This window comes from Cyprinodon tularosa, unplaced genomic scaffold (assembly GCF_016077235.1).
Source record: "Cyprinodon tularosa strain WSP-4 unplaced genomic scaffold, ASM1607723v1 ctg309, whole genome shotgun sequence".
Classification (NCBI taxonomy): Eukaryota; Metazoa; Chordata; class Actinopteri; order Cyprinodontiformes; family Cyprinodontidae; genus Cyprinodon; species Cyprinodon tularosa.
The window spans coordinates 232,252-255,647 of record NW_024039018.1 but is presented as its reverse complement, the minus strand read 5'-3'; the positions used below and the strand labels follow the sequence as shown (position 1 = coordinate 255,647).

General features: G+C 44.2%; 1 protein-coding gene across 1 annotated transcript in view; it reads left to right on the top strand.

The window, feature by feature from the left end:
- tmtc1 (transmembrane O-mannosyltransferase targeting cadherins 1) overlaps nucleotides 1-23,396 on the top strand; it is a 46,987-nt gene that overhangs the window by 7,880 nt on the left and 15,711 nt on the right. The window contains exons 3-11 of the mRNA XM_038292155.1: nucleotides 4,813-4,886; nucleotides 5,994-6,170; nucleotides 9,971-10,052; nucleotides 11,526-11,629; nucleotides 13,888-14,077; nucleotides 19,038-19,159; nucleotides 19,432-19,599; nucleotides 21,785-21,898; nucleotides 23,025-23,168. Coding sequence (XP_038148083.1) covers nucleotides 4,813-4,886; nucleotides 5,994-6,170; nucleotides 9,971-10,052; nucleotides 11,526-11,629; nucleotides 13,888-14,077; nucleotides 19,038-19,159; nucleotides 19,432-19,599; nucleotides 21,785-21,898; nucleotides 23,025-23,168 — 1,175 coding nt within the window. The remainder of the gene's footprint in view (nucleotides 1-4,812; nucleotides 4,887-5,993; nucleotides 6,171-9,970; nucleotides 10,053-11,525; nucleotides 11,630-13,887; nucleotides 14,078-19,037; nucleotides 19,160-19,431; nucleotides 19,600-21,784; nucleotides 21,899-23,024; nucleotides 23,169-23,396) is intronic.

Below are 23,396 nucleotides of genomic sequence, written 5' to 3'. Positions count from 1 at the left end.
GCGAGAGCGACTGAGACTGATTGTTTTGAAAACCGAGCGGGGCAAAGCGAGGGAGCCAGGGGTGTTGGGGAGAGGAGACACAGGATGAAACAGGTAAAAACTGATTAACTATCTATCGAGAAATGAAATCATAATGAAAGCACAATGTTGCTAGCATAGCTGCAATGTTGATTTTGAGATGATAAAAATCAGGTTGCAGAACGTTATTTCTCTATCTATGATGTTAGTTAGGCCTGATGTCTCAGCCTCATAAAGACATATTTGCGGTCAACTATGACAGAAAAGAGACGATCAAGTTTGGTTTTACTCAAATCAAAACACACAAAGACATTGGATCTAAATAAATTAGTGAAGCATTTTGCTGAGCAACATGGAAATCACTGCATTCAGCTGTTATAGTCATGTTAACTTAATGTTATGCTCTCTGGTGAGCCTTTACAGAGCCGTTACATTTTGTTTTGGCACCTGAGAAAATCTGATATTTCCTTTAATAAAACCAAAAGTGTTAAAAGTTAAAAATGTGATACTGGTGTAAATCCTGCTTAATATGAAGCAGTGTTGTTGTTTCTTTTTTTGTAAATATAATATGAAACTATCCAGAAATGACCCGTATGAACCTACTCACAAGCAAAATGTATTTTTATGTTGCTTCTTTTCAGATTTGTGGAGATTTTGATGTAACAAACAGAACCCGCCTTTTTGTTGATTTGTTGATACAGCAGTATGGAGGACCAACTCTGCCATATTTAAAAATAAATACAGAAATAAATAAATGCTCAATAAATAAATAAGCATAGAATTAATTGCCACCAAAAATACAAACAACAAATAAATGTAAGTAGAAATTAAATTATACAGCTAGTCATAAAGGTATATAACTCTTTAATTGGCTTCTTTATTTCTTTGCCTTTTTAATATTTACCTTATTTATTTTTTGTCATTTATTATCTTCAACTTCATTTTTTAATTACTTATATTTTTAAGTATTTATTTATGTGCATGTTATCATATTTTTGTCTGTTTTATTCTTCCTTTGTATTTTTTTTACCCTAGTTATTTCTTCGCCGCTATTTCTTTCTGCCCCCCCTTTTAACATTTCTGCCTGCCATTATAATATAATTTCTAATTACATTTATTTGTGGATTGTATTTTTGGTGGCAATTAATTGTATGCTTATTTATTTATTGAGCATTTATTTATTTCTGTTTTTATTTTTAAATATGGCAGAGTTGGTCCTCCATATACAGCTCTATCTACAGCATATTTACATGCATGAAATGTCCCTTTCATGTTGCCTTAACTGCTGTATGTCCAGTTACTGAGGAACAAATGGGGTAAATCTGTGTTCAGAGTAAACATTACATAGATGTCCAGTACCTTGTTCGGGTGCCTTGACCCATTTATTTAGTTCTGCTGACTTTAGTCCAGCTCAGTCCATAGATCTCTGATGGGAAACTTTTTCTTTCTATAGTTTCTTCTTGTGCAAATGCTGCAAAGCTGCCTCTCTGACAGTCAATCTCACACATCTGCGACTCAGAACCTGTGTCTTACCTTAATACCTTTCCTGTCATAAGGCCCCTCTAGAAGTAGTGTTATCATTCTTCTATCTCCTATTAAGTGAGATCTCATTGTACGATGTATTATTAATATGAACTGTTTCACATGAAACACTAGTACTGTACATACTATTCTCACCAAACCGTGATAACTGTGATTAAATTCAGTGTAAACAAATGCCATATGTTGCCACCCCTAAAAAATTCCTGCCCCCCTCTTGCCACCCCATAAATATTTTTCTAGATCCGCCCCTGCCCCCAGGGACAGTTATTATCTGAATACATTTAATAATCCTTCCACCCTCAGTGCTCAAACATTGCAGGTTTAATTAAGATGTATGAATAATCTGGTGATTGATGAAGCATCTATACTTTCTATTACCTGTTCTTTCAGTAAATGGCCTCTTTTACAGCGTTTATTCACTTTAATGATTAGATTATTAATCAGACAGGATTTTACTGCTTATTTCCTGTTATGAAGCATTTTGAAGTGTTTAAGGGAAGTTTAAAGGTGAAATTAAAGCCTTATTTAACAGTTTAAACATTCACCTCTAAACATGATTCCATGTCAGCATCCATCAACCGAAGCAGGCCAGAGGCTCCTTAGCCTTCATTTCAGAGACGGACAGACGGACGGACGGACTAAACTTTTAATATCAAAGAAAGCCATTCCCACTAGGCAGCGCTAAGGTCAACCTAGTAATGGAAGAGGAGGCCAGAAGGCTTCAATGTGATTCCTGGGTGTTGAACTGATGGCGATGATGATGATGATGATCAGCTGATGAAAAGCAGAAAAAAAGTTTCCTTTTTCATAATTTACTGAAAAAATAAATAAAATCGCAGGATTGTTGAGTTTCAGACGTTCTGCAGCCCAGCAGTCACTCATTGACTCAGTGAAGGAGGCTCCTGTCTGAGAGCTACAGAGGCTGCATTCATCAATACCCGCCTCGTTCTTCCTGCGGAGCCTGGCGGCCATCTGTGCGACATGTTGCTGATAGTAGAACAGGAGAGAGAGCAGAGCATCTGGACCTGACTCTGGGCGGGCCTGGGTGGATGTCTGTCCTCTAAAAGGGTGTACCTTTACACTTCCTCCCTAGGAACAATGGCTGGATCCAGTTGCAGAGAAGCTGGATGGCAGATTACTTCTAAATGATCTCACTGGGCTAAAAATAAAGAGCAAACCAAGGAGGAGAGCTGTTCTCCTCCTCTAACACCAAAGGGAGCCAGAACCTGCAGAGTTGGACCACTTCTCAAACCTACCAGCAGTACGTCTGATCCGCTCTAATCCAGCAAAAACCGGTGAAGATCCGCTGGAGGGGGCAATGGAGATATTAGAATGAGTGGGTCTGTTCGCTAATGCTGATTTATAGCTTATAATCCAGTAATCTGTGCCAATCCCAGCTAAAGTCATATCTGTCCAATTCAATACAGACAAGCTAACAACAAACCGAGCCCTGCCATAAAATGAATCATTTTAAATGCTCAACGGCTTGTACTCATAGAACTAGACCCAGCAACCTTACCTTCAGTCAGTCATTCACCCACTGATGGTGGTGAGCTGCATCTTAGCCACACCTGGGGCTCGCTGCCAGAAGCCAGGCTGCCGTACACAGGCGCCACTCTCTGGCCACCATCGGGAGCCACTGACACAGCGACAATGAGGGCAAGCTCTTGCATCCACCGTCATCCCAGTGAGACTCCCCTTTGATCTCAAAGAAACGGGTTTTAGTAAACATAGCAGATTCAGAAACAGAAGAGATCGAGGAAAACCTTCTTTGTTGAGGAGAAAGTAGAGTTAATGGCAGCAATGCCGATTATTAGCTCCACCCAGGAGAGAAACACAGCAAAGCAAATCAATTACAAGACAACTAGTCCTCATAAAAGCTTAGCCAATAGCTATGTCTAGGAGAGAGGCAGAGTTAAGCACTGAAAGGCAGGACCAGGATGATCATCCATGAGGTCAATCCCCTCTGGCAGGAATCATCACAGCTTAGAGGAAATAGGAGCAAATAATATAAAACTGGAGAAAAGAAGTAGAATGTAGCAGAGTCGGAAAAAGTGGTCCCTATATCCTCCAGCAGCCTAAGCCTATAGCAGCATTAACATAGAAAAAAAACAGAGTATAACTGAGCTTTATCATGAATAGAAGTGTCAAAAGTAGAGAGAGCAGAGATTAGAACAGGGATAGTTCTCAAAGGCCTTAATCCTCATTTTGGCCTTCCTCGGATCAAGTACAATCTATTAACCCTATTTCCTGTCTGCATACTTTAAAATAAAAGCCACCTACGGCTATAAAAAGTAGACAGGGTGTCTGCCTCACGGACTAAAACTGGTAGTTGGGAGGGAAGAGAGGAGAGGAGAGATATGATCTCTCTTTTTCATTTTCATCAGAACTCTGGCTGCAGCATTTTGGATCAGCTGAAGGCTTTTAACTACAGTTTGTGGACTTCCTGATAGTAAATTATTACAATAGTCCAGCCTTGAAGTAACAAATGCATGGACTAGTTTCTCAGCATTTTTCTGTTCTTTTTTATTTAATCTGAAGTTCATTAGATGTAAATTAACCCAGATTCACAAAAGAAACATTCAGCTTGTTCGTTTTATTGTAGATCTAGTCACCCTAGATTCTCTGCAACTCAGTTTGGAGAGTGCAAGTATTCATATCATTAATGCGGTTATTTTATAATGTCTTCAGTGTGTTCCTGTGTCTTCTCAGCTGCTCTCCTCCATGTTGGTTGGGTTTTCTGTCAGAGAGGCTTAGTGAACTTGTTTGATGGCGAGCTGGCTGGTGGTCAGTTGGTTAAAGGTGATCCTCTCTGATCGTTCCTCTCTGCTGGGATTAGACGTGGATTTAGCTTCAGGAAGTGGTTTCTGTTGTTTTATCATGGCTGGACCAGCACTCTGGGAACTGGTACGTACTGGTTTGATGGCTGGGCCTGTTGGCCCGGTTCCTGCTGCAGTGAGCCGACCTCTCTGGGATGAAATGTTCAACATCTGGAGGTTGACTGGATTCTGGGTCTCTGGTTTTCCTGTGAGTGATTGGAAGAGCTGTTTGACCTCCCGATCTGTGTGATTTGGTTCTGCAGCAGGCGGACGGTCGTTCACCTAGGGATCCATTAAGGGGATGAGTGGCCTAGTCCAATCCATGCTCAGTTTCAGCTTTCCTTCACTCAGACCGTGGTGGTAATGGAGCAGAGGGTCTGTAGCAGGGTCGTCGGTGCTTCAGTGAAGCTGAAACCTTTCCTGTGTGTTGCAGGTGTCTGGCATTGTGGGTCGGGCGGACGTCTTGGCCTGCCTGCTGTTCCTGCTGACCTTCCACTTCTATATAAGGTAAGGCGTCCAGCCGGAAGCTGCAGAGACGTTCCCTCTCACGGTCCGTGTTGTTCTCAGTCCTGCTTTCCACACGTCTGAGCCAACCTTTCCTTCCTGCTGCGTTTCCGAGAAAAGCCGTCATTGGTCAGGAAGAGCGGAGGTTTTTGGTCAGAAACTCCTCCTTATTCCAGGTGTGGACATCTTCCTGTTGATCTGTTGGCCATCTGTTGTTTTATTGATTATTTTTAAACTGGTTGTGAAGCAAACAATTGTCAACGGATCAAATAAAACGAACAGATTAACACCTTCCCCATGACACAGGGCAAGTCCCTATCAGGTGTGTTGGGGTTTGATAACAAACATCTGTTTTCACTTCTGCGTCTTCTTTGTGTTTTAATGGCAGCTGAGATCCATGAGGGTCATTACAGTCCAGAAAGTGATGCACTTTTTAAATCTTTATGTTAACAGCAGCATGAAATGCGTCCGCTCGTTGGAAAACAAATTGGATCATCTCTGACTGGAAATCTCTTCAAAAAAGGAGATATGTAACAACTGCGCCATCATTCTGACAGGGTCTTGGCTGCGTCCAGCAGTACAGGGCAGTGTTGTTGGCCTGGGGGGGCTGATGCTGTACCACGCCGATAGAAACAAAGATCTCTGTGTGAATAGAGGCTCCTCTGAGACTATTTCCAGACAATCTTTAGCATCTGGAGGGGAAGCACTGCCCTCTGCAGGTGAAAATGAGGAGATCTCTAGATGCTTCCCTGCCAAATGCTGAAACATCCCCAGCCGGCTCCTCCCGGCCCCCTACGGCTTTCACACCTTCTCCAGCTCCAGGCTACACGCAACATTTCCCCCCACATTCATAAAACTGTAAAATTGTGGACATTTTTGGGGACAGCTTTAGCCAGGGACAGGTGGTCCAAAATGGGGACTGTCCCCTGAACTCAGGGACGTCTGTTCACCCTAGGTTAGGGTCAGGACAAAGAAAGGGTTGAAACTGGCTAAAACTGTGTTTAAGTTATTGTGAATCGGCACAAACAGAGAGAATAGATGGGTCAAGTAGAACAAGAGGCCATGTTAAGATGTTTAACCTGTTTTTTCATTGTTTTCTCTGGTGTCCAGGAGTGTTGACCAGTGCGTCTCCGAGGACTCGTTCCCCTCCACTGTGTCTCCAGGGTCTCTTCTCCTCAGCCTGTTCCTGGGAACCTGTGCAATGCTGGTGAAGGAAACGGGGATCACAGTGTTTGGAGTGTGTCTGCTCTACGATGCACTGGTGCTCTGCCACAAGCCTCTCACACGGTGAGCGTCTCAACCTTCCTTTGGCTGTTGGTTTTGATAATGTATGTTTTGGTCATAATGAGTCACTGGGAGTGACACAGTGCTGTTTCCAGATGTTTAACATTCTAACTCAGCTTGGCTTTTCCAAACTTAACTAAGTCTCAGAAATACCTAGAGGAAATTGAGAGTTTGGGGATCCCAGTCCAGTCCAGGAGGTGGCCCTCCTCTGTTGATTCCTGCGCCTGTGTAGCTGTTGTTTGATCTCGCCAAAGTACAGGTCTATAGACTCTTTACCAAACGGTGTAAACTACGTTGTCTGTCTTGTTTCTGGGTGTCTTGCCCGACACGTGGCAGGGGCCGCCTTTTACAGTTTCTTTTTCTATGTCTGCTTCTGTCTCCTTGAACCCTAGTTGGCCTCAGCAGATGGCCGCTCACACTGAGCCTGGTTCTGCTGGAGGTTTCTTCCTGTTCAAAGGGAGTTTTTCCTCTCCACTGTCGCTACAAGCATGCTTAGTGTGAGGGATTGCTGAAGAGTCAATGAGTCGATGCAATCAGCTGGTTTTCTTTAGATAGAAAACTTTAAATCAATCTGACTGGATAATCTGGTTGAACTGGAAAGTGACCTCAGATGACATAAGTTGTGAATTGGCACTATAGAAATAAACTGAATAGAATTGAAATTGCCTTTGGGGTGAAGCCGTTTTTGTCTCAGGATGTTGCCCCATTTGATCTGTTTGCCTGACCTGTCTTATGACTTCTACCTGATGTCTGCCTGCTTGTGAACCGATCGAAACAGTTTCCCGACCACTGAGTCTGCCTGCCCTCGAAACCTGGAACGGTGCCCTGACCTAATCTTGGATTCTCCCTCTGCGCCTTACTGGATCTTTAACCTTCTGGCTCTGACAGCTGACCTTGTCACTGGCATTGGCTATGGCTTCGCTCTCTGGATTATCCTGTCTACATCCTAGGGCTGTGCGGTAATTCAATAACGATATATATCGATCGATAGACGTGTGGCACAATAGAAAAAAAGAGAGTCGATAAAAGTTCGATAAAGAAACGCAGTTTTCCTTCCTTCTCATTGTAGCCTAGCATGTAGGTTTATGCTAGTCACTACTTCCTCCCAACCAATCACAATCGCGGACCCAGGCACGCCGTCACCAAGCGCCGCCCTCTCAAACCACAACACAGAGCACATGAAGGTGCAGCAAGGAGAGGCGGAGGAAATTGTTCTAAAGAAGGGTTTTTGTAGTTCGCCAGTTTGGCAGGATTTCGGTCATGGCAAGTCGGACAAAAAACAAACCACAGTCATCTGGAAAATTTGTAGGGAACCAGTGAAAAAAACCAAGTCTGATAACACAACCAACTTTTCTTTTTAATCATCTCAGCCGCTCACAGCCGCAGGAGAAGAGTTTTTTAGGCCCCGGCGCGACTCTGCATCGTCCTCCGAGGAATCTTCGTTAATTTCGGAAAAATATTTAGATTTATATATATATATATATATTTATATATATATATATATATATATATATATATATATATATATTAGGGATGCACGATATTGGGATTTTGGCCGATATCCGATATGCCGATATTTTAAAACTCATGTAGCCGATAACCGATATCGATACTGATGTTAAAGCTGGACAAAAATAAGTAGTCATTGAAAATTTCTGACACAAAATAATATACTCAAATATATTGATTTTTAAAAACGCGGTATCGATCTATTTTACCTTCAAAATCTCATGAAATTTCATCGTTCTGTTACAAACTCTTGATATTTTGCAAATTCTTGTGAGATTTTGTTAATAAAATAGATCGATACCGCGTCAATATATCAACATATAAAAATATGGCAACATTTCGTGAATTTTCGGGGGATTTTGTAGCATAACGTTGACATATAGCAATATTTCATTAGTAAAAGAGATTGATATGGTGTTTTTAAATGGCAATATATCAGCATATGAAGATATTGGGATATTTTAATGTATCAATATTTTTTCCCTCGTCTTTAGAAGTTTTTAAGTCTGTAAAAAAGAAGTTTTTGAGGAAGAAGAAGAAGTAGTATTTTTTTATTTATTTTTTTTAGACTTTAGAAACTCAGAAGCTGATCAAATATTGGGTTAAATATCGGTGGGGTGGCCGATATCCGATATTCAGTTTTAAGGCCGATACCGATAGGGGGCCGATTATATCGTGCATCCCTAATATATATATATATATATATATATATATATATATATATACATACAGTTCTGGGCAGTTTCCCACGTAGTTCTAACAGTTGAGAGAAAAATGCTGAGGGTCCAGCAACTTCAAAGTAATAACTCAGGTTAAAGCAGGAACCTAAACTGAACCATAACGAGGTGCCAGCAGCTCCTCTAGAAGAATAGGGGTTAGAAAAAATACCCCATAGAAATGCTAGGCTAAAGGGTGAGTTGATTTGGGTTTTTGTTCTTGTTGAGTGGAGTTTCCATGGTAGCCTAGTCCTACAATCTTTTAATTACCACAAGCTGGTGGTGTACTATTCCCACCCAAATAGGGTATTCTATTTATTTATTTGTTATATTTATTTTGGTCACTTTTCTGGTCACTTTAGTTTATTCTTTGTCAGTATTTAATAACATAACTCAGGTCTCTTAAGTTATTTTTCTTTAAAACAATTCTGTTATGGTTAAAAAAGTTGGTTAAATAAAGATTTAATTGGAAGTCTGTGTTTGTGTTCTTTACTAAAATTAAATCATTTAGCAATATCATAAAAAGTCCAGGCAGAGCTGCACATAAAATATGGTTTCAAATCTTTTCCATTATTATCAATATCGATCAATATGCATTTTTTTTTATCGATAAGCTTTTTTTCTATATCGCCCAACCCTACTACATCCGTGTACTTGGTTCTGCTTCCCTGCCTATCATCCTTCCACTGCGCCGCGTTGGCAGCCAGCCAGCCAGAACCTTCATCTACCTCTGGGCTTGGACTGAACTATAAGACCAGAGGTTCCTGCCTTAGATGTCGATGTCGATCCTGATGTCAATAAATGTTCTGATAAATCTGTTAGTCCACCTTTAATACTGGATCACTGAAATGTTCTTTCTGGGCTGAAGGCTATGCAAGTTATCAGAGAAGTCGTGTTTATGAGGAGAATCTGCTCACTGCCGTATTTCAGCGCAGGATCCAGAATCTGTTTAAAGTGAACCAATCCCTTAGTTAGCATTGAAGCTATCAGCTTTATCAGCATGGGTGTTAAAATCCCCCCTGAAGCCAGAATAAGGCTGAAGTTTCCCTTCCACAGAGCCACACAGAAAAACATGATTTGATTGAGCTGTGGGTTTTAACAGCATCATGTTCTGTGTCAGATGAAGGACAACCACAAATTAACAAGATCCTCATTTACTTTACAGATCCTCATTTACTGATTTTTAGCGGACACTTGTTTTACGTTAATTCTTTATATGTTTTGAACTGTGTAAATAAAGTGTTGTTGAAAGTCAAAATCCCCCACTATGATATCAGTATTCAACACCAAATCAGAGAGGAACTCATCTAAAAGGACCTGGTGGACGATACGGAGTTACAAAAAGAAGAGGTTTGTTGCTTTGCAGTTAGGAACAGAGAAACTAAGGGTTAAAGGTTGAGAGGGAGTTTTCCCACGAGGGATCCTGGATCCCAGCTCAGATAGAAACAGGACCTCCGGAAGCAGTCTGGGTCCCATGGCGGGCCCCGAGGCTGGGAAGTTCAGTCTCACTGTTAGCTTGAATTTGAACCAAAGCGTAGCGTCCAGACGTCCAGCTGACTGTCTCTGTTTGCTCCTCAGGGGCCTCAGGGGCTTCAGACTCAGGGACCTCCCTCTCCTCTGCAAAGCCTTGATAAAACGAGTGGGCCTCATCTCTGCCTATGTGAGTATGTTTTCTACACGCCTGGATGACAGCATGTTGTTTCTTCTGATCTCTGATCATCTGAATTCCTTCACATGCAGGGCTTGATGTTAACCATCACCCGAGGCAAGTAGTTTTTTGTGTCGGGAGAGTACAAATGTCATTGCATTTGCCCGCCGGGAAAGTGCAATGATCGCAAAAACAAATTATCACTCAAAATTACTTTAAAATGACTCAGAAGCGTTGCCGGCGCCATTTTTGTTGTTTTGTACACATTCTCGCGTGATTTGAAAAAGCCGGGTGATTTTCCGCCAGATGGCGTGATTTTTGTCCACCTAGCCATAATTTTGATGTACTTAGCAAAACGACAAACAAGCTAGAAAGCGCTATCATATGGCAGTCTTCTGTACAGTGATGCAGGTCATACATTAAAAAATGTTCATTAAATTTTTTTCTCTTAGACATTGGAGAGGTTAATTTTAATGTTATAGAGCTAAACATGTTAAACTGGTGACCTGTTATGTTATTATTATTGTCTTGTTGCTGCATTTATTTTGTCAGGGAAAACTAATCCTGAGTCAGTTAAAAGTCAGGGAATTCTGAAATGATGTCAGACTGTGGAAACCCTGTATAAAATAACTATGTATAATGATTCTCTAGAAAAGTCACATTATATTAATAGTATTATCTTGTATAAACATACCGTGACTCTAAAATAAAAGTTATTCATTTGTGACATTGACTTCTGTCTTGTGATTTATCTTAAGTTTTTAACCTGTCAAGTTTTTTTTAGATTTTTAACATTACAATTTATATTTTTCCAAGCACACAACAGTTTAAAGCAAAGTTTAGTTAGAAAAGAATGTGCAGGAAGGATTGAAAAGCATGTTAACAAGGTAATGTAGGCTTGAGTTCATTATCTGACGCATGCAGATACACACCAGGAACCTGGAAACAAACATGTTTCATTGATATATATACAAAAATGAATATTAGGAACTATATTTATCAAACATTATACTGGGCAAGTAAAAATTGTTTCTGGGCAAATTAAACATCTTAGTACATAAAACCTGGAAACATCTACAGTAACGGCTGAGCTCACAGAGCTATCAGACTTGGTACAGCCATGCTAACCGTTGGAACATGACCTGGAGGCGAAGCTACAGCCAAAGTTAGAATGACTTCAGTCTGAAGGAGGAAGAAGGAAATGGAATGAAAAGAGGAAGATCTGGTCTTTCCAGAAATATTTCAGGGTGAAAATGAGCGAAGCTAAAGTGGAATAGAAACAGCTTTCCAAAGCATGATCCAACTTGCTAATCCACACCGACCTCACAGAAATAGAAAAGTCTGGAAATAAACGCCTGCATGTCATCAAACTGTTCGCTGTGGAACATTTCTGAGCTTCATGCATCTTTAGTTTCCTCTCCTGAACTTCTGATCAGGATGCTTATCTTCAGCCTTGATCCCGTCTAACTCCAGGTTCTCCTCTAGGTGGTGATCATCATGTCCGTCAGGCTCTGGCTCATGGGGGGGTCCATGCCTCTATTCTCAGAACAGGACAACCCCGCCTCCTTTTCTCCTCACCTGCTCACCAGGTTAGCCACACTCTTTCCAGCTGATTCACAGTGAATCCATTAATACTTGTTGGCATCTGGTGTTGTATTACATATGTTGAAATATAGTGATTCATTGTCTGTAGGGGCATCAGGTGAAAAAACAGCAACCGTTCATAAACTTATGTCCACTGGGGGGGTATTAGGCTAATTCTCTCTATCAAAGCTTTACCATCATGGGTTAGAAAAATGCTTTATAACGTTTTCCCTGCCATGGCAATAAGGAATTATAAACAATTAGTCATGAAAACCTTTTTTCATTCAGACATAGAAACATTTTTCTCTACAGAATCACAGAAATGAGCAAATAAAAACAAAATAGAGACAGTTTTTAGGAAAAATATGGATGGATGGATGGATGGATGGATGGATGGATGGATGGATGGATGGATGGATGGATGGATGGATGGATGGATGGATGGATGGATGGATGGATGGTGGGATGGATGGATGGATAAGGGATGGATGGAGAATGGATGGATGGATGGATGGATGGATGGATCGTGGGATGGATGGATGGATAAGGGATGGATGGATGGATGGATGGATGGATGGATGGATGGATGGATGGATGGATGGATGGATGGTGGGATGGATTATGGATAATGGATGGATGGTGGGATGGATGATGGATGGATGGATGGATGGATGTATGGTGGGATGGATGATGGATAATGGATGGATGGTGGGATGGATGGATGATGGATGGACGGATGGATGGATGGATGGATGGATGGTGGGATGGATTATGGATAATGGATGGATGGTGGGATGGATGATGGATGGATAGATGGATGGATGGATGGATGGATGGATAATGGATGGATGGTGGGATGGATGGATGATGGATGGACGGATGGTGGGATGGATGGATGATGGATAATGGATGGATGATGGGATGGATGATGGATGGATGGTGGGATGGATGATGGATGGATGGTGGGATGGATGATGGATGGATGGTGGGATGGATATTGGATGAATGGATGGATGGATGGATGGATGGATGGATGGATGGATGGATGGATGATGGATAATGGATGGATGGTGGGATGGATGGATGGATGATGGATGGATGGTGGGATGGATGGATGATGGATAATGGATGGATGGTGGGATGGATGATGGATGGATGGTGGGATGGATATTGAATGAATGGATGGATGGATGGTGGGATGGATGGATGGATGATGGATGGATGGTGGGATGGATGGATGATGGATAATGGATGGATGGTGGGATGGATGGATGATGGATGGATGGATGGATGGATGGATGCATGGTGAGATGGATGATGGATGGACGGATGGTGGGATGGATTATGGATGATGGTGGGATGGATGATGGATGGATGGATGGATGGATGGATGGATGGATGGATGGATGGATGATGGATGATGGATGGATGGTGGGATGGATGGATGGATGGTGGGATGGATGATGGATGGATGGATGATGGATGGATGATGGATGGATGGATGATGGATGGATGGATGGATGGATGGATGGATGGTGGGATGGATGATGGATGGATGGATGATGGATGATGGATGGATGGATGGATGGATGATGGATGGATGGATGGATGGATGGATGGATGGTGGGATGGATGGATGGATGGATGGATGATGGATGGATGATGGATGGATGGATGGATGGATGATGGATGGATGGATGGATGGATGATGGATGGATGATGGATGATGGATGGATGGATGGTGGGATGGATGGATGGATGGTGGGATGGATGATGGATGATGGATGGATGATGGATGGATGGATGGATGGATGATGGATGGATGATGGATGGATGGATGGATGGATGGATGGTGGGATGGATGATGGATGGATGGTGGGATGGATGGTGGGATGGATGATGGATGATGGATGGATGATGGATGGATGGATGGATGGATGGATGGTGGGATGGATGGTGGGATGGATGATGGATAATGGATGGATGGTGGGATGGATGGATGGTGGGATGGATGATGTATGATGGATGGATGGTGGGATGGATGGTGGGATGGATGATGGATAATGGATGGATGGATGGATGGTGGGATGGATGATGTATGATGGATGGATGGTGGGATGGATGGTGGGATGGATGATGGATAATGGATGGATGGTGGGATGGATGGATGGATGGATGTTTTGCCATCTAATAGTGAAACAGAAAATAAAGTCCTCCAGTGTTTCTGTTTTCCCTCCCAATCGTTGCTCTTTCTCTTCTTCAGGTTTCTCACATACTCCTTCCTGCTGTCCTTCAATGCCTGGCTGCTGCTGGCCCCCATTGTGTTGTGCTACGACTGGCAGGTGGGCAGCATCCCCCTCGTGGAATCTGTAATGGATGTGCGAAACATGGCCACCATGCTGCTGGCTGTGGTGATGGTTGCTCTCTGCTGGCGCTGCCTCCAGTCACTGCAGGTAAGAGGCAGAGGGTAGGCAGATGGAGCTATAGCTAACCTTCCTCCAGAGGGTAGGCCGATGGAGCTATAGCTAACGTTCCTCCAGAGGGTAGGCCATCGGCGTCGCCAGACCCCATTTACTGGGGCACGTGCCCCAGTATAAATGAGCTGTGCCCCAGTATAAATCTCATGAATATTTGCAACATTATTACATTTTTTTAATGCATCAATTTAGATAATTCCAACGGAAGGAGACGTATATTTCTACTCAAATGCGCAGCAAGTGTGCTGTTAACTCCAAATTGAGGATGTATTAGCGCCCCCACGACAGTGCATGTCACTGCATGAACTGCAGGTAAACTAACACGCTGCTCTCAACTGAGTTGGATGGGACACCGTGCGGCCGCGACGCATTTTTAGTTCTGGTAACGTTTCTTACCTGTCAATTTTATTATTTTCCCAGTGAAACCACATGATTTATAGGCTACTAACTGAAAATTACTGCATTGGTTTGTAGATGGATATCAGGAAATTCCTCACATGAAGCAGAGACAGGGAAGCAGTAAAACAAGATGAGAGAGAGGGAGGTAAGGTCCCGTAATGAATTAGTGATTTAAGCTAAGCAGTTACATTAGGGACGTTATAAGCAATATGATAGATATTTACATAATTATAAATTTACGTTTTTTTAATGTTTGCTGTAGAGAATGAGAATGAAGGTGCTGGAGTAGGAAAGGGAGGAGGAGGCGAGACTGAAAGGCAAGAGACAGGAGAGAGACAGGAGAGACAGGACCATGAAGGTGAGGAGGGAGCAACAACCAGCTTCCACAAACAAGAAGGGGACATTAGTGACTTAGGGGGAAAGCATGATGGTCCTAAACAAGTGACGTTGTCCCACCATCCCCAGCACAAATTTGGAGTAAAAAAACGTTCATTTAATTCAAAATGGTTTGAGCTTTTCGTGGTTAAAAATAAAGCCTTGTCATCAAGGATATGCAGTGTGTTTTCAACTTGCTTGATAACATCATGTTCCCCACACTAACGCAGGTCATCCAGATCTCCCTCACAATCCCAGTCTACAGCTGGAGTTGTGAAAGGTCATTCAGTGTGTTGAGAAGGATCCACTTGGCCGAGGTGCACAATGGGACAAGACAGGCTCCATCATCTTGCTATTTTATCAGTTGAAAAGGAAGAACTTTCTAAGCTGAGTCACAAGTGATTGACCACTTTGCAAAAATGATAAATAGGAGGTACACTTTAATGCTCAAAAAATAAAAGGAAAACTTAGCTCAGGATGAGTTAAAATTTCCCCCGAACTAAAACTCTGTAACCTAGGAATTAATGATTACTTCAGAATGTGTATAAGAAAACTTTTTATTTGTCAAAGTTGTTGATGTCTTATTTTTTATAGCTGCAATGTTGAAAATGTTCATGTTTGTTAAAACAAATATGCTCTTATACTCATTAATATCTCAACTGGTAATTTTGGTAGGAATGTATCAGGGTTGGGCAGTGTGCTTGTCTGTATTGATGTATGGAAGGAGGGGCATATGCACTAGGGGGCCAGTGCCCCAGTAAAGCTTTGTGCCTAGCAACGCCCCTGGGGTAGGCCGATGGAGCTATGGCTAACCTTCCTCCGGAGGGTAGGCCGATGGAGCTATGGCTAACCTTCCTCCGGAGGGTAGGCCGATGGAGCTATAGCTAACCTTCCTCCGGAGGGTAGGCAGATGGAGCTATAGCTAACCTTCCTCCAGTGGGTAGGCCGATGGAGCTATAGCTAACCTTCCTCCAGTGGGTAGGCCGATGGAGCTATAGCTAACCTTCCTCCAGAGGGTAGGCCGATGGAGCTATAGCTAACCTTCCTCCGGAGGGTAGGCCGATGGAGCTATAGCTAACCTTCCTCCGGAGGGTAGGCCGATGGAGCTATAGCTAACCTTCCTCCAGTGGGTAGGCCGATGGAGCTATAGCTAACCTTCCTCCAGAGGGTAGGCCGATGGAGCTATAGCTAACCTTCCTCCGGAGGGTAGGCCGATGGAGCTATAGCTAACCTTCCTCCGGAGGGTAGGCAGATGGAGCTATAGCTAACCTTCCTCCAGAGGGTAGGCAGATGGAGCTATAGCTAACCTTCCTCCAGAGGGTAGGCAGATGGAGCTATAGCTAACCTTCCTCCGGAGGGTAGGCCGATGGAGCTATGGCTAACCTTCCTCCGGAGGGTAGGCCGATGGAGCTATGGCTAACCTTCCTCCGGAGGGTAGGCCGATGGAGCTATGGCTAACCTTCCTCCAGAGGGTAGGCCGATGGAGCTATGGCTAACCTTCCTCCGGAGGGTAGGCCGATGGAGCTATAGCTAACCTTCCTCCGGAGGGTAGGCCGATGGAGCTATAGCTAACCTTCCTCCAGTGGGTAGGCCGATGGAGCTATAGCTAACCTTCCTCCAGAGGGTAGGCCGATGGAGCTATAGCTAACCTTCCTCCGGAGGGTAGGCCGATGGAGCTATAGCTAACCTTCCTCCGGAGGGTAGGCCGATGGAGCTATAGCTAACCTTCCTCCGGAGGGTAGGCCGATGGAGCTATAGCTAACCTTCCTCCGGAGGGTAGGCCGATGGAGCTATAGCTAACCTTCCTCCGGAGGGTAGGCCGATGGAGCTATAGCTAACCTTCCTCCAGAGGGTAGGCCGATGGAGCTATAGCTAACCTTCCTCCAGAGGGTAGGCCGATGGAGCTATAGCTAACCTTCCTCCAGAGGGTAGGCAGATGGAGCTATAGCTAACCTTCCTCCAGAGGGTAGGCAGATGGAGCTATGGCTAACCTTCCTCCGGAGGGTAGGCCGATGGAGCTATGGCTAACCTTCCTCCGGAGGGTAGGCCGATGGAGCTATGGCTAACCTTCCTCCGGAGGGTAGGCCGATGGAGCTATGGCTAACCTTCCTCCGGAGGGTAGGCCGATGGAGCTATAGCTAACCTTCCTCCGGAGGGTAGGCCGATGGAGCTATAGCTAACCTTCCTCCGGAGGGTAGGCCGATGGAGCTATAGCTAACCTTCCTCCGGAGGGTAGGCCGATGGAGCTATAGCTAACCTTCCTCCGGAGGGTAGGCCGATGGAGCTATAGCTAACCTTCCTCCGGAGGGTAGGCCGATGGAGCTATAGCTAACCTTCCTCCGGAGGGTAGGCCGATGGAGCTATAGCTAACCTTCCTCCGGAGGGTAGGCCGATGGAGCTATAGCTAACCTTCCTCCGGAGGGTAGGCCGATGGAGCTATAGCTAACCTTCCTCCGGAGGGTAGGCCGATGGAGCTATAGCTAACCTTCCTCCGGAGGGTAGGCCGATGGAGCTATAGCTAACCTTCCTCCGGAGGGTAGGCCGATGGAGCTATAGCTAACCTTCCTCCGGAGGGTAGGCCGATGGAGCTATAGCTAACCTTCCTCCAGTGGGTAGGCCGATGGAGCTATAGCTAACCTTCCTCCGGAGGGTAGGCCGATGGAGCTATAGCTAACCTTCCTCCGGAGGGTAGGCCGATGGAGCTATAGCTAACCTTCCTCCGGAGGGTAGGCCGATGGAGCTATAGCTAACCTTCCTCCAGAGGGTAGGCCGATGGAGCTATAGCTAACCTTCCTCCAGAGGGTAGGCCGATGGAGCTATAGCTAACCTTCTTCCAGAGGGTAGGCCGATGGAGCTATAGCTAACCTTCTTCCAGAGGGTAGGCCGATGGAGCTATAGCTAACCTTCCTCCAAAGGGTAGGCCGATGGAGCTATAGCTAACCTTCCTCCAGAGGGTAGGCCGATGGAGCTATAGCTAACCTTCCTCCAAAGGGTAGGCCGATGGAGCTATAGCTAACCTTCCTCCAGAGGGTAGGCCGATGGAGCTATAGCTAACCTTCCTCCAAAGGGTAGGCCGATGGAGCTATAGCTAACCTTCCTCCAGAGGGTAGGCCGATGGAGCTATAGCTAACCTTCCTCCAAAGAGTAGGCAGATGGAGCTATAGCTAATCTTCTTCTAGAGGGTAGGCCGATGGAGCTATAGCTAACCTTCCTCCGGAGGGTAGGCCGATGGAGCTATAGCTAACCTTCCTCCAGAGGGTAGGCCGATGGAGCTATAGCTAACCTTCTTCCAGAGGGTAGGCCGATGGAGCTATAGCTAACCTTCCTCCAAAGGGTAGGCCAATGGAGCTATAGCTAACCTTCTTCCAGAGGGTAGGCCGATGGAGCTATAGCTAACCTTCCTCCAGAGGCTAGGCCGATGGAGCTATAGCTAACCTTCCTCCAAAGGGTAAGCTGATGGAGCTAAACCACCATATCTTCTCCCTGAAGAAATCCTCATTAGAACAGCTGCATTCACATTGACTTTAAGACCAATCCGTGATGGAACCAAACATGGTCATTTATTGGAGCCCAGGAACAATCGTAATTAAACATAACAAAAATCATTTTTTTTCTGACAGGTTGTGTTTTCCTTTTAGTTGTTCAAAAAACGCTAAGGTTCCTGTCTCAAAGCAGGCCTCCAAGGTATTTCCAGCCTTCCAGTATCTTGGTTCAGTTAGTGGAACAAGTGATTGAAAAAGTTATTGCCAGAGAATAGAAGTAACATTTGTGAGGGAAAGTTGTTTCATTGTCCTCCAGCAGCCTAAGCCTATAGCAGCATCAGTATAGAGGAAACACCACCTGGGTTCAGATCTGAGAGGGCACCCCTAAAGGGTTAGTCCCCCAGCAGGATTATGGGCTTCTCAAGGTACAGTCCAGCACTGCTAAGAAGGGATGCAAAGGAGCCTAGATGAATGGATGGTTGGTCGTCTGTTCCTCACCCTCAGCAAAAACAGAAATGTGTTAAACCTGTGAAACTGTGGTTTGCTGTGAGAAAAATACTTTGATTACAGTGGCCTGTTACTGCAGTAGTCTCTCATTCAGCGCACCAACCAGATTAGATTAGAAATATCAGATTCCTTCACTAAAACTATCCTTTGGCTTTGTTGTTGATCTCCTACAGGGGCAGGAGAACAGGGAGGTGTTGGTGGGAATGTTGTTCCTGGTCTTCCCCTTCATTCCAGCCAGTAATCTTTTCTTTAGAGTGGGATTTGTTGTGGCTGAGAGAGTTCTCTACATGCCCAGGTGAGTCTGTGAAATCTACAGCCTGGCCTGAGGCCACTGCTTATTGACCAGAGACAAAGGAACGTTAGGCCCATGGTCCAAAGGGAACATTGCAGCTGTATATATTATTTTTAACTATTTTCTGGTTGTAGATTTGCACCTTTTATAAAACTTTTACAATGCGAGATCCCAGTTTTTGTCTCAGACTGTGCCGGAATCTGTTTAACTCTGAAATAATCCTCTTTAATTAACCTCCCTAATTGAATGTGTCTCATCTCTTCTCTCCTTCCAAGTATGGGTTACTGTATTCTGGTGGCTCATGGTCTGGGCCGGCTCTGGTCCACCATAGGACGTTGGGGGACCACGCTTCTCAGTGTCTGCATGCTGCTGCTGATCCTGCTCTTCTCCTTGAAAACTGTCCAACAGAATAACGTCTGGCTCTCCAGGGAGGCCCTCTTTCGGTGAGAGTCTGCGTCTCCATCTTAGCTGCAATCACACCAAAGTGCTTTAGTTGTGCTAGCAATGCATACAGCCATACATCGTAGACCCTTTACTAAACATATGACAAACTGTATGCCCGATTTTCCCCTGCAAACTTTGATCAAATGTCAAAATTTAACAACCAGCAGCTGCTGGAGTGTCTGAATCGACTCGCCACATCGACCAATCAGAGAGAAGCTGACCTGGGAGCTGTCAGTGAGACAGACACAGCGCTGCTGATGCGAAGCGCTATTATCTAATCCGTTTCAATTATTGAATCTGTTTCGTTGTTTCCTCTGTCTGGTTTGTTAGCTGTCTCAGTATGTTCCTGTTAGCATCACCGCTTCTTCTACAGATGATAGATTTAAGGATGTAAAGTGCAACAGTAGAGGAGGAGAAGGCTGTCTGCAGCTAGACTAAGGACCTTTGGAAGTGGGACCAGGTGAGAGAAGGAAGACATAGGACAGGTTTAAGAGGCCCACAGCTCTGCAGTGAGCAGAGATCAGGGTTTCTGGGTCATGAAACTGGCCGGCTGGACACTGAAGTGGAAGCAGGCGACAGAGGCTCTGTGAGAGACACCAGTAGTAGGCCAAATGAGCCACCAGGCTGCAGGATCACATCTCAGACTCCATGTTACTTTCTAAGGATTTCTAACGCAACCAAAAAGTCAGGCGAAAGCAAAGGAGATGGATTATCAGTGCTGAGTGAAAACGGGTGGTGTCATCCAGGTCATGCGTCTTTGAATGTTTTGCTCTGCAACACGGACACTGTTAGCAGCCACCCATGCGCCATGTTTTCATCAGTAGGGTTGGCCGATGTTCCATATGATGTCAAACATGTCGTGTCTGTAGTGTTTATTCTCCTGGCAAATAAATGAGCTTTTTGAAGGCATTTAAAAGTGATGAGAACACAGCAAAGTTTGCATTTGTCAGGCCTGGTAAAAATGGCAAAAGATGTTTTTGCTCTGAGGAAGCCTGGTATCTGCGGCAAAGTATTTTGTTTCCCATATGATGAACTATTCTCTCTATATGTGAGAAATGTTCATGGCCACCCAGCAACGACCGGGGCTTTGATTAATTGATGGTGTCTAAAGTCATGGAAATAGGTAGTTTTGGTTGGTGCTCAAAGGGTGGAGTTTTACCTCAAAGATCGGCGTCTGTCAGAAAATGAAACCGATATAGTTTCTATGTAGAACATTCCCTCAGGCAGGATACCTTCTCTGATTGGTCCATGTCTTGCCCAAAACAAAATGGAATGGTCAGACTTTCATAGCCCCGCCTTCTGAGAACAGGAAGTCCATCAACATTGAACTAAGTTGTGTTTTGGCCTTAAGATGTGATGGTTTAGCACATGTTTTGCACTAATTTTCTAATTTCTAATCTGATCTGTACCAAAATCAATAGATCAATCCTAATCCAAGCGCAGACACCAGGAAAGATCTCAGTGTTCAGATGAGGTCCCAGATGCACCATCATCTCACTCCCATTGCCTTAAAACAGGAAGTGTCATGTCTTACTGCTCCAGGTCTGACCCTTACTCTCTCACTGCGGCCGGTTCAGTCCAATGGCGTAACGACACAACAATAAACCCGTAAGCAACATTATCCGGCTGGGCCCCATATGAAGTACAACATGTGATAAAGGTTTGGATACGGCGACAGTTCCATAAATCGGCCAAGAAGAGACAATTATGCAATTCTCAGTAGTATATGATCACACATCATACCTGGAAAAATAGTGACTATGCACCTTGAATGGAACCATTGGTGACAGCACACCACCCCATGTTACAGACATCCCAGGTTCCAAAAACTAATTTCAGGGAGATGATTATCGAACCACTGTCTGCTTTGCTATTGGTGTTCTGTTCAAACGGCTCACCATCATGTTGAAATCTGCCATGTGTTGCGGTATAAATGCCGTCCGGTGTGGTCAATCAGTTCAGTATCAGGTGGGCGTAAAAATGTTTTTTCACACCATTACTTCTGTAAAGAGACGTCCTAGTCTACAATTGCGTAGGGGACACACCAGGTGTCAGTGGTCGTGGACAGTCATGTTTAGCTTCTGGACCTAAGAGGTCGTGGGCCCGTAAGCAACTGCTGTCTGTGCTTACCGATATTTACGCCATTGGTTCATTCCTTCAAATCCTTTTGTTTTGTCTTTTCAGCTCTGGTATCAAAACGCTGCCCCACAATGCCAAAGTCCATTACAACTATGCCAACTTCCTGAAGGACAGTGCTCGGTACCAAGAGGCCATTCATCACTACAACAATGCTCTCAGGTGGGACTTCTTCTGTCAAGTTAGAAACCGAATGATTTTAAATATGAATTGTTTTTCCTAATGTAAAAAATACGGTTGTAGGGTTTGCAGCGCCCGTAGCTGTGGTCGTGCAGTTTGTAGTGGTTATATGGTTTGCGGGCACCTGTAACTGTGGTTGTGCGGTTAACTGGTCAAACTTCATGAGTTGTTTTCCGCAATTTCGGTCATAAAAACAAAACAAGCCGGCCTCCTGTCTGCGGCACTGTCTGCGGTCAGTTACAATTTGGGAGAGGTGCAGCGGGGCGTGTGTGGAGGGGGCGGGGACGTCTGGAGCCGAGGTATTGCATTGCACACATTGCACTGATTTTGCGCAGTATTTTTTGATGCAAGGCCTTTCAGAATCTATAACGCAGGGGTATTATTATTTTTCAGTGAATGAGGTTTTAATAGGAATAGGTGGAGGACAACTTTTCTACTTCTGTTATTTGCTGTTGTTTCTCAAATAAAAATGCATAATGATATTACAGCTTTCATTGATTCATTTCAAATTTGAAACTTTGTTTAGCCTGTAAGGTAAAACATTTTTTTAAATGAACCACATAATCGAATTGTATTATGGTGTATTCTTGAGTATAGAAAATAATCGAATCGTTGGGTCAGGAAATCGATACTGAATCAAATCGCCATGATGGGTGTGATTTACACCCCTAGTATGTAATGAAAAGCATGGACATGATGAATAAAACAGGCCATACTCAGAGCCTAGGGTACCCTAGCTAACTTCAAAGCATATGCCGACAAAGGTAGGATAACCTTAACCTTTGACTCTGTGCTCATACCTCTTAATAAAAGTTGCAGCATGTCAGCCTTTAAAAGTGTGATGCATTATTTATTATTATCTGGTTTATTTACGTTTTAGTTATTTAGAGCAAACAGAGAAAGATCATCACAGCTTCTGGGTCCTAATTATTGAAATGGTTGATGCTTTTATGACCAGAGGCAGATTTCCTCTCATTAGGTCAGTCTGTTAGTCGTGTAGAAGATTCAGCAGTATTGAACTATATTACATACAGCAGTGTTCTCCTTGTTGACAGATTTACTGGTGTATTTTCCTATAACATTAAGCTATCATCTCCTGGGATCACAGGTTATACCCCCGTCACGCCAGTGCCTTGAACAATCTGGGAACACTGACCTCCAGCGCAGATGAGGCGGAGCGTTTCTACAGGAAAGCGCTGGACATCAACCCTCAGCATAACCGCGCTCTCTTCAACCTGGGGAACCTTCTCAAGTAAGATCCAACTTCAGTGTCCAGTAGGCACAGTTTACTGAGGCAGCGTGTTTGCAGCATGTCTGTAGCATGTCTGCAGTGTTTCTGCAGCGTGTCCCCAGCATTTCTGCAGCGTGTCTCCGGTGTGTCTCCGGCATGTCTGCAGCATTTCTGCAGTGTGTCCCCAGCATTTCTGCAGCGTGTTTGCAGCATGTCTGCAGAATAACAGCGGTGTGTCCCCGGCGTGTC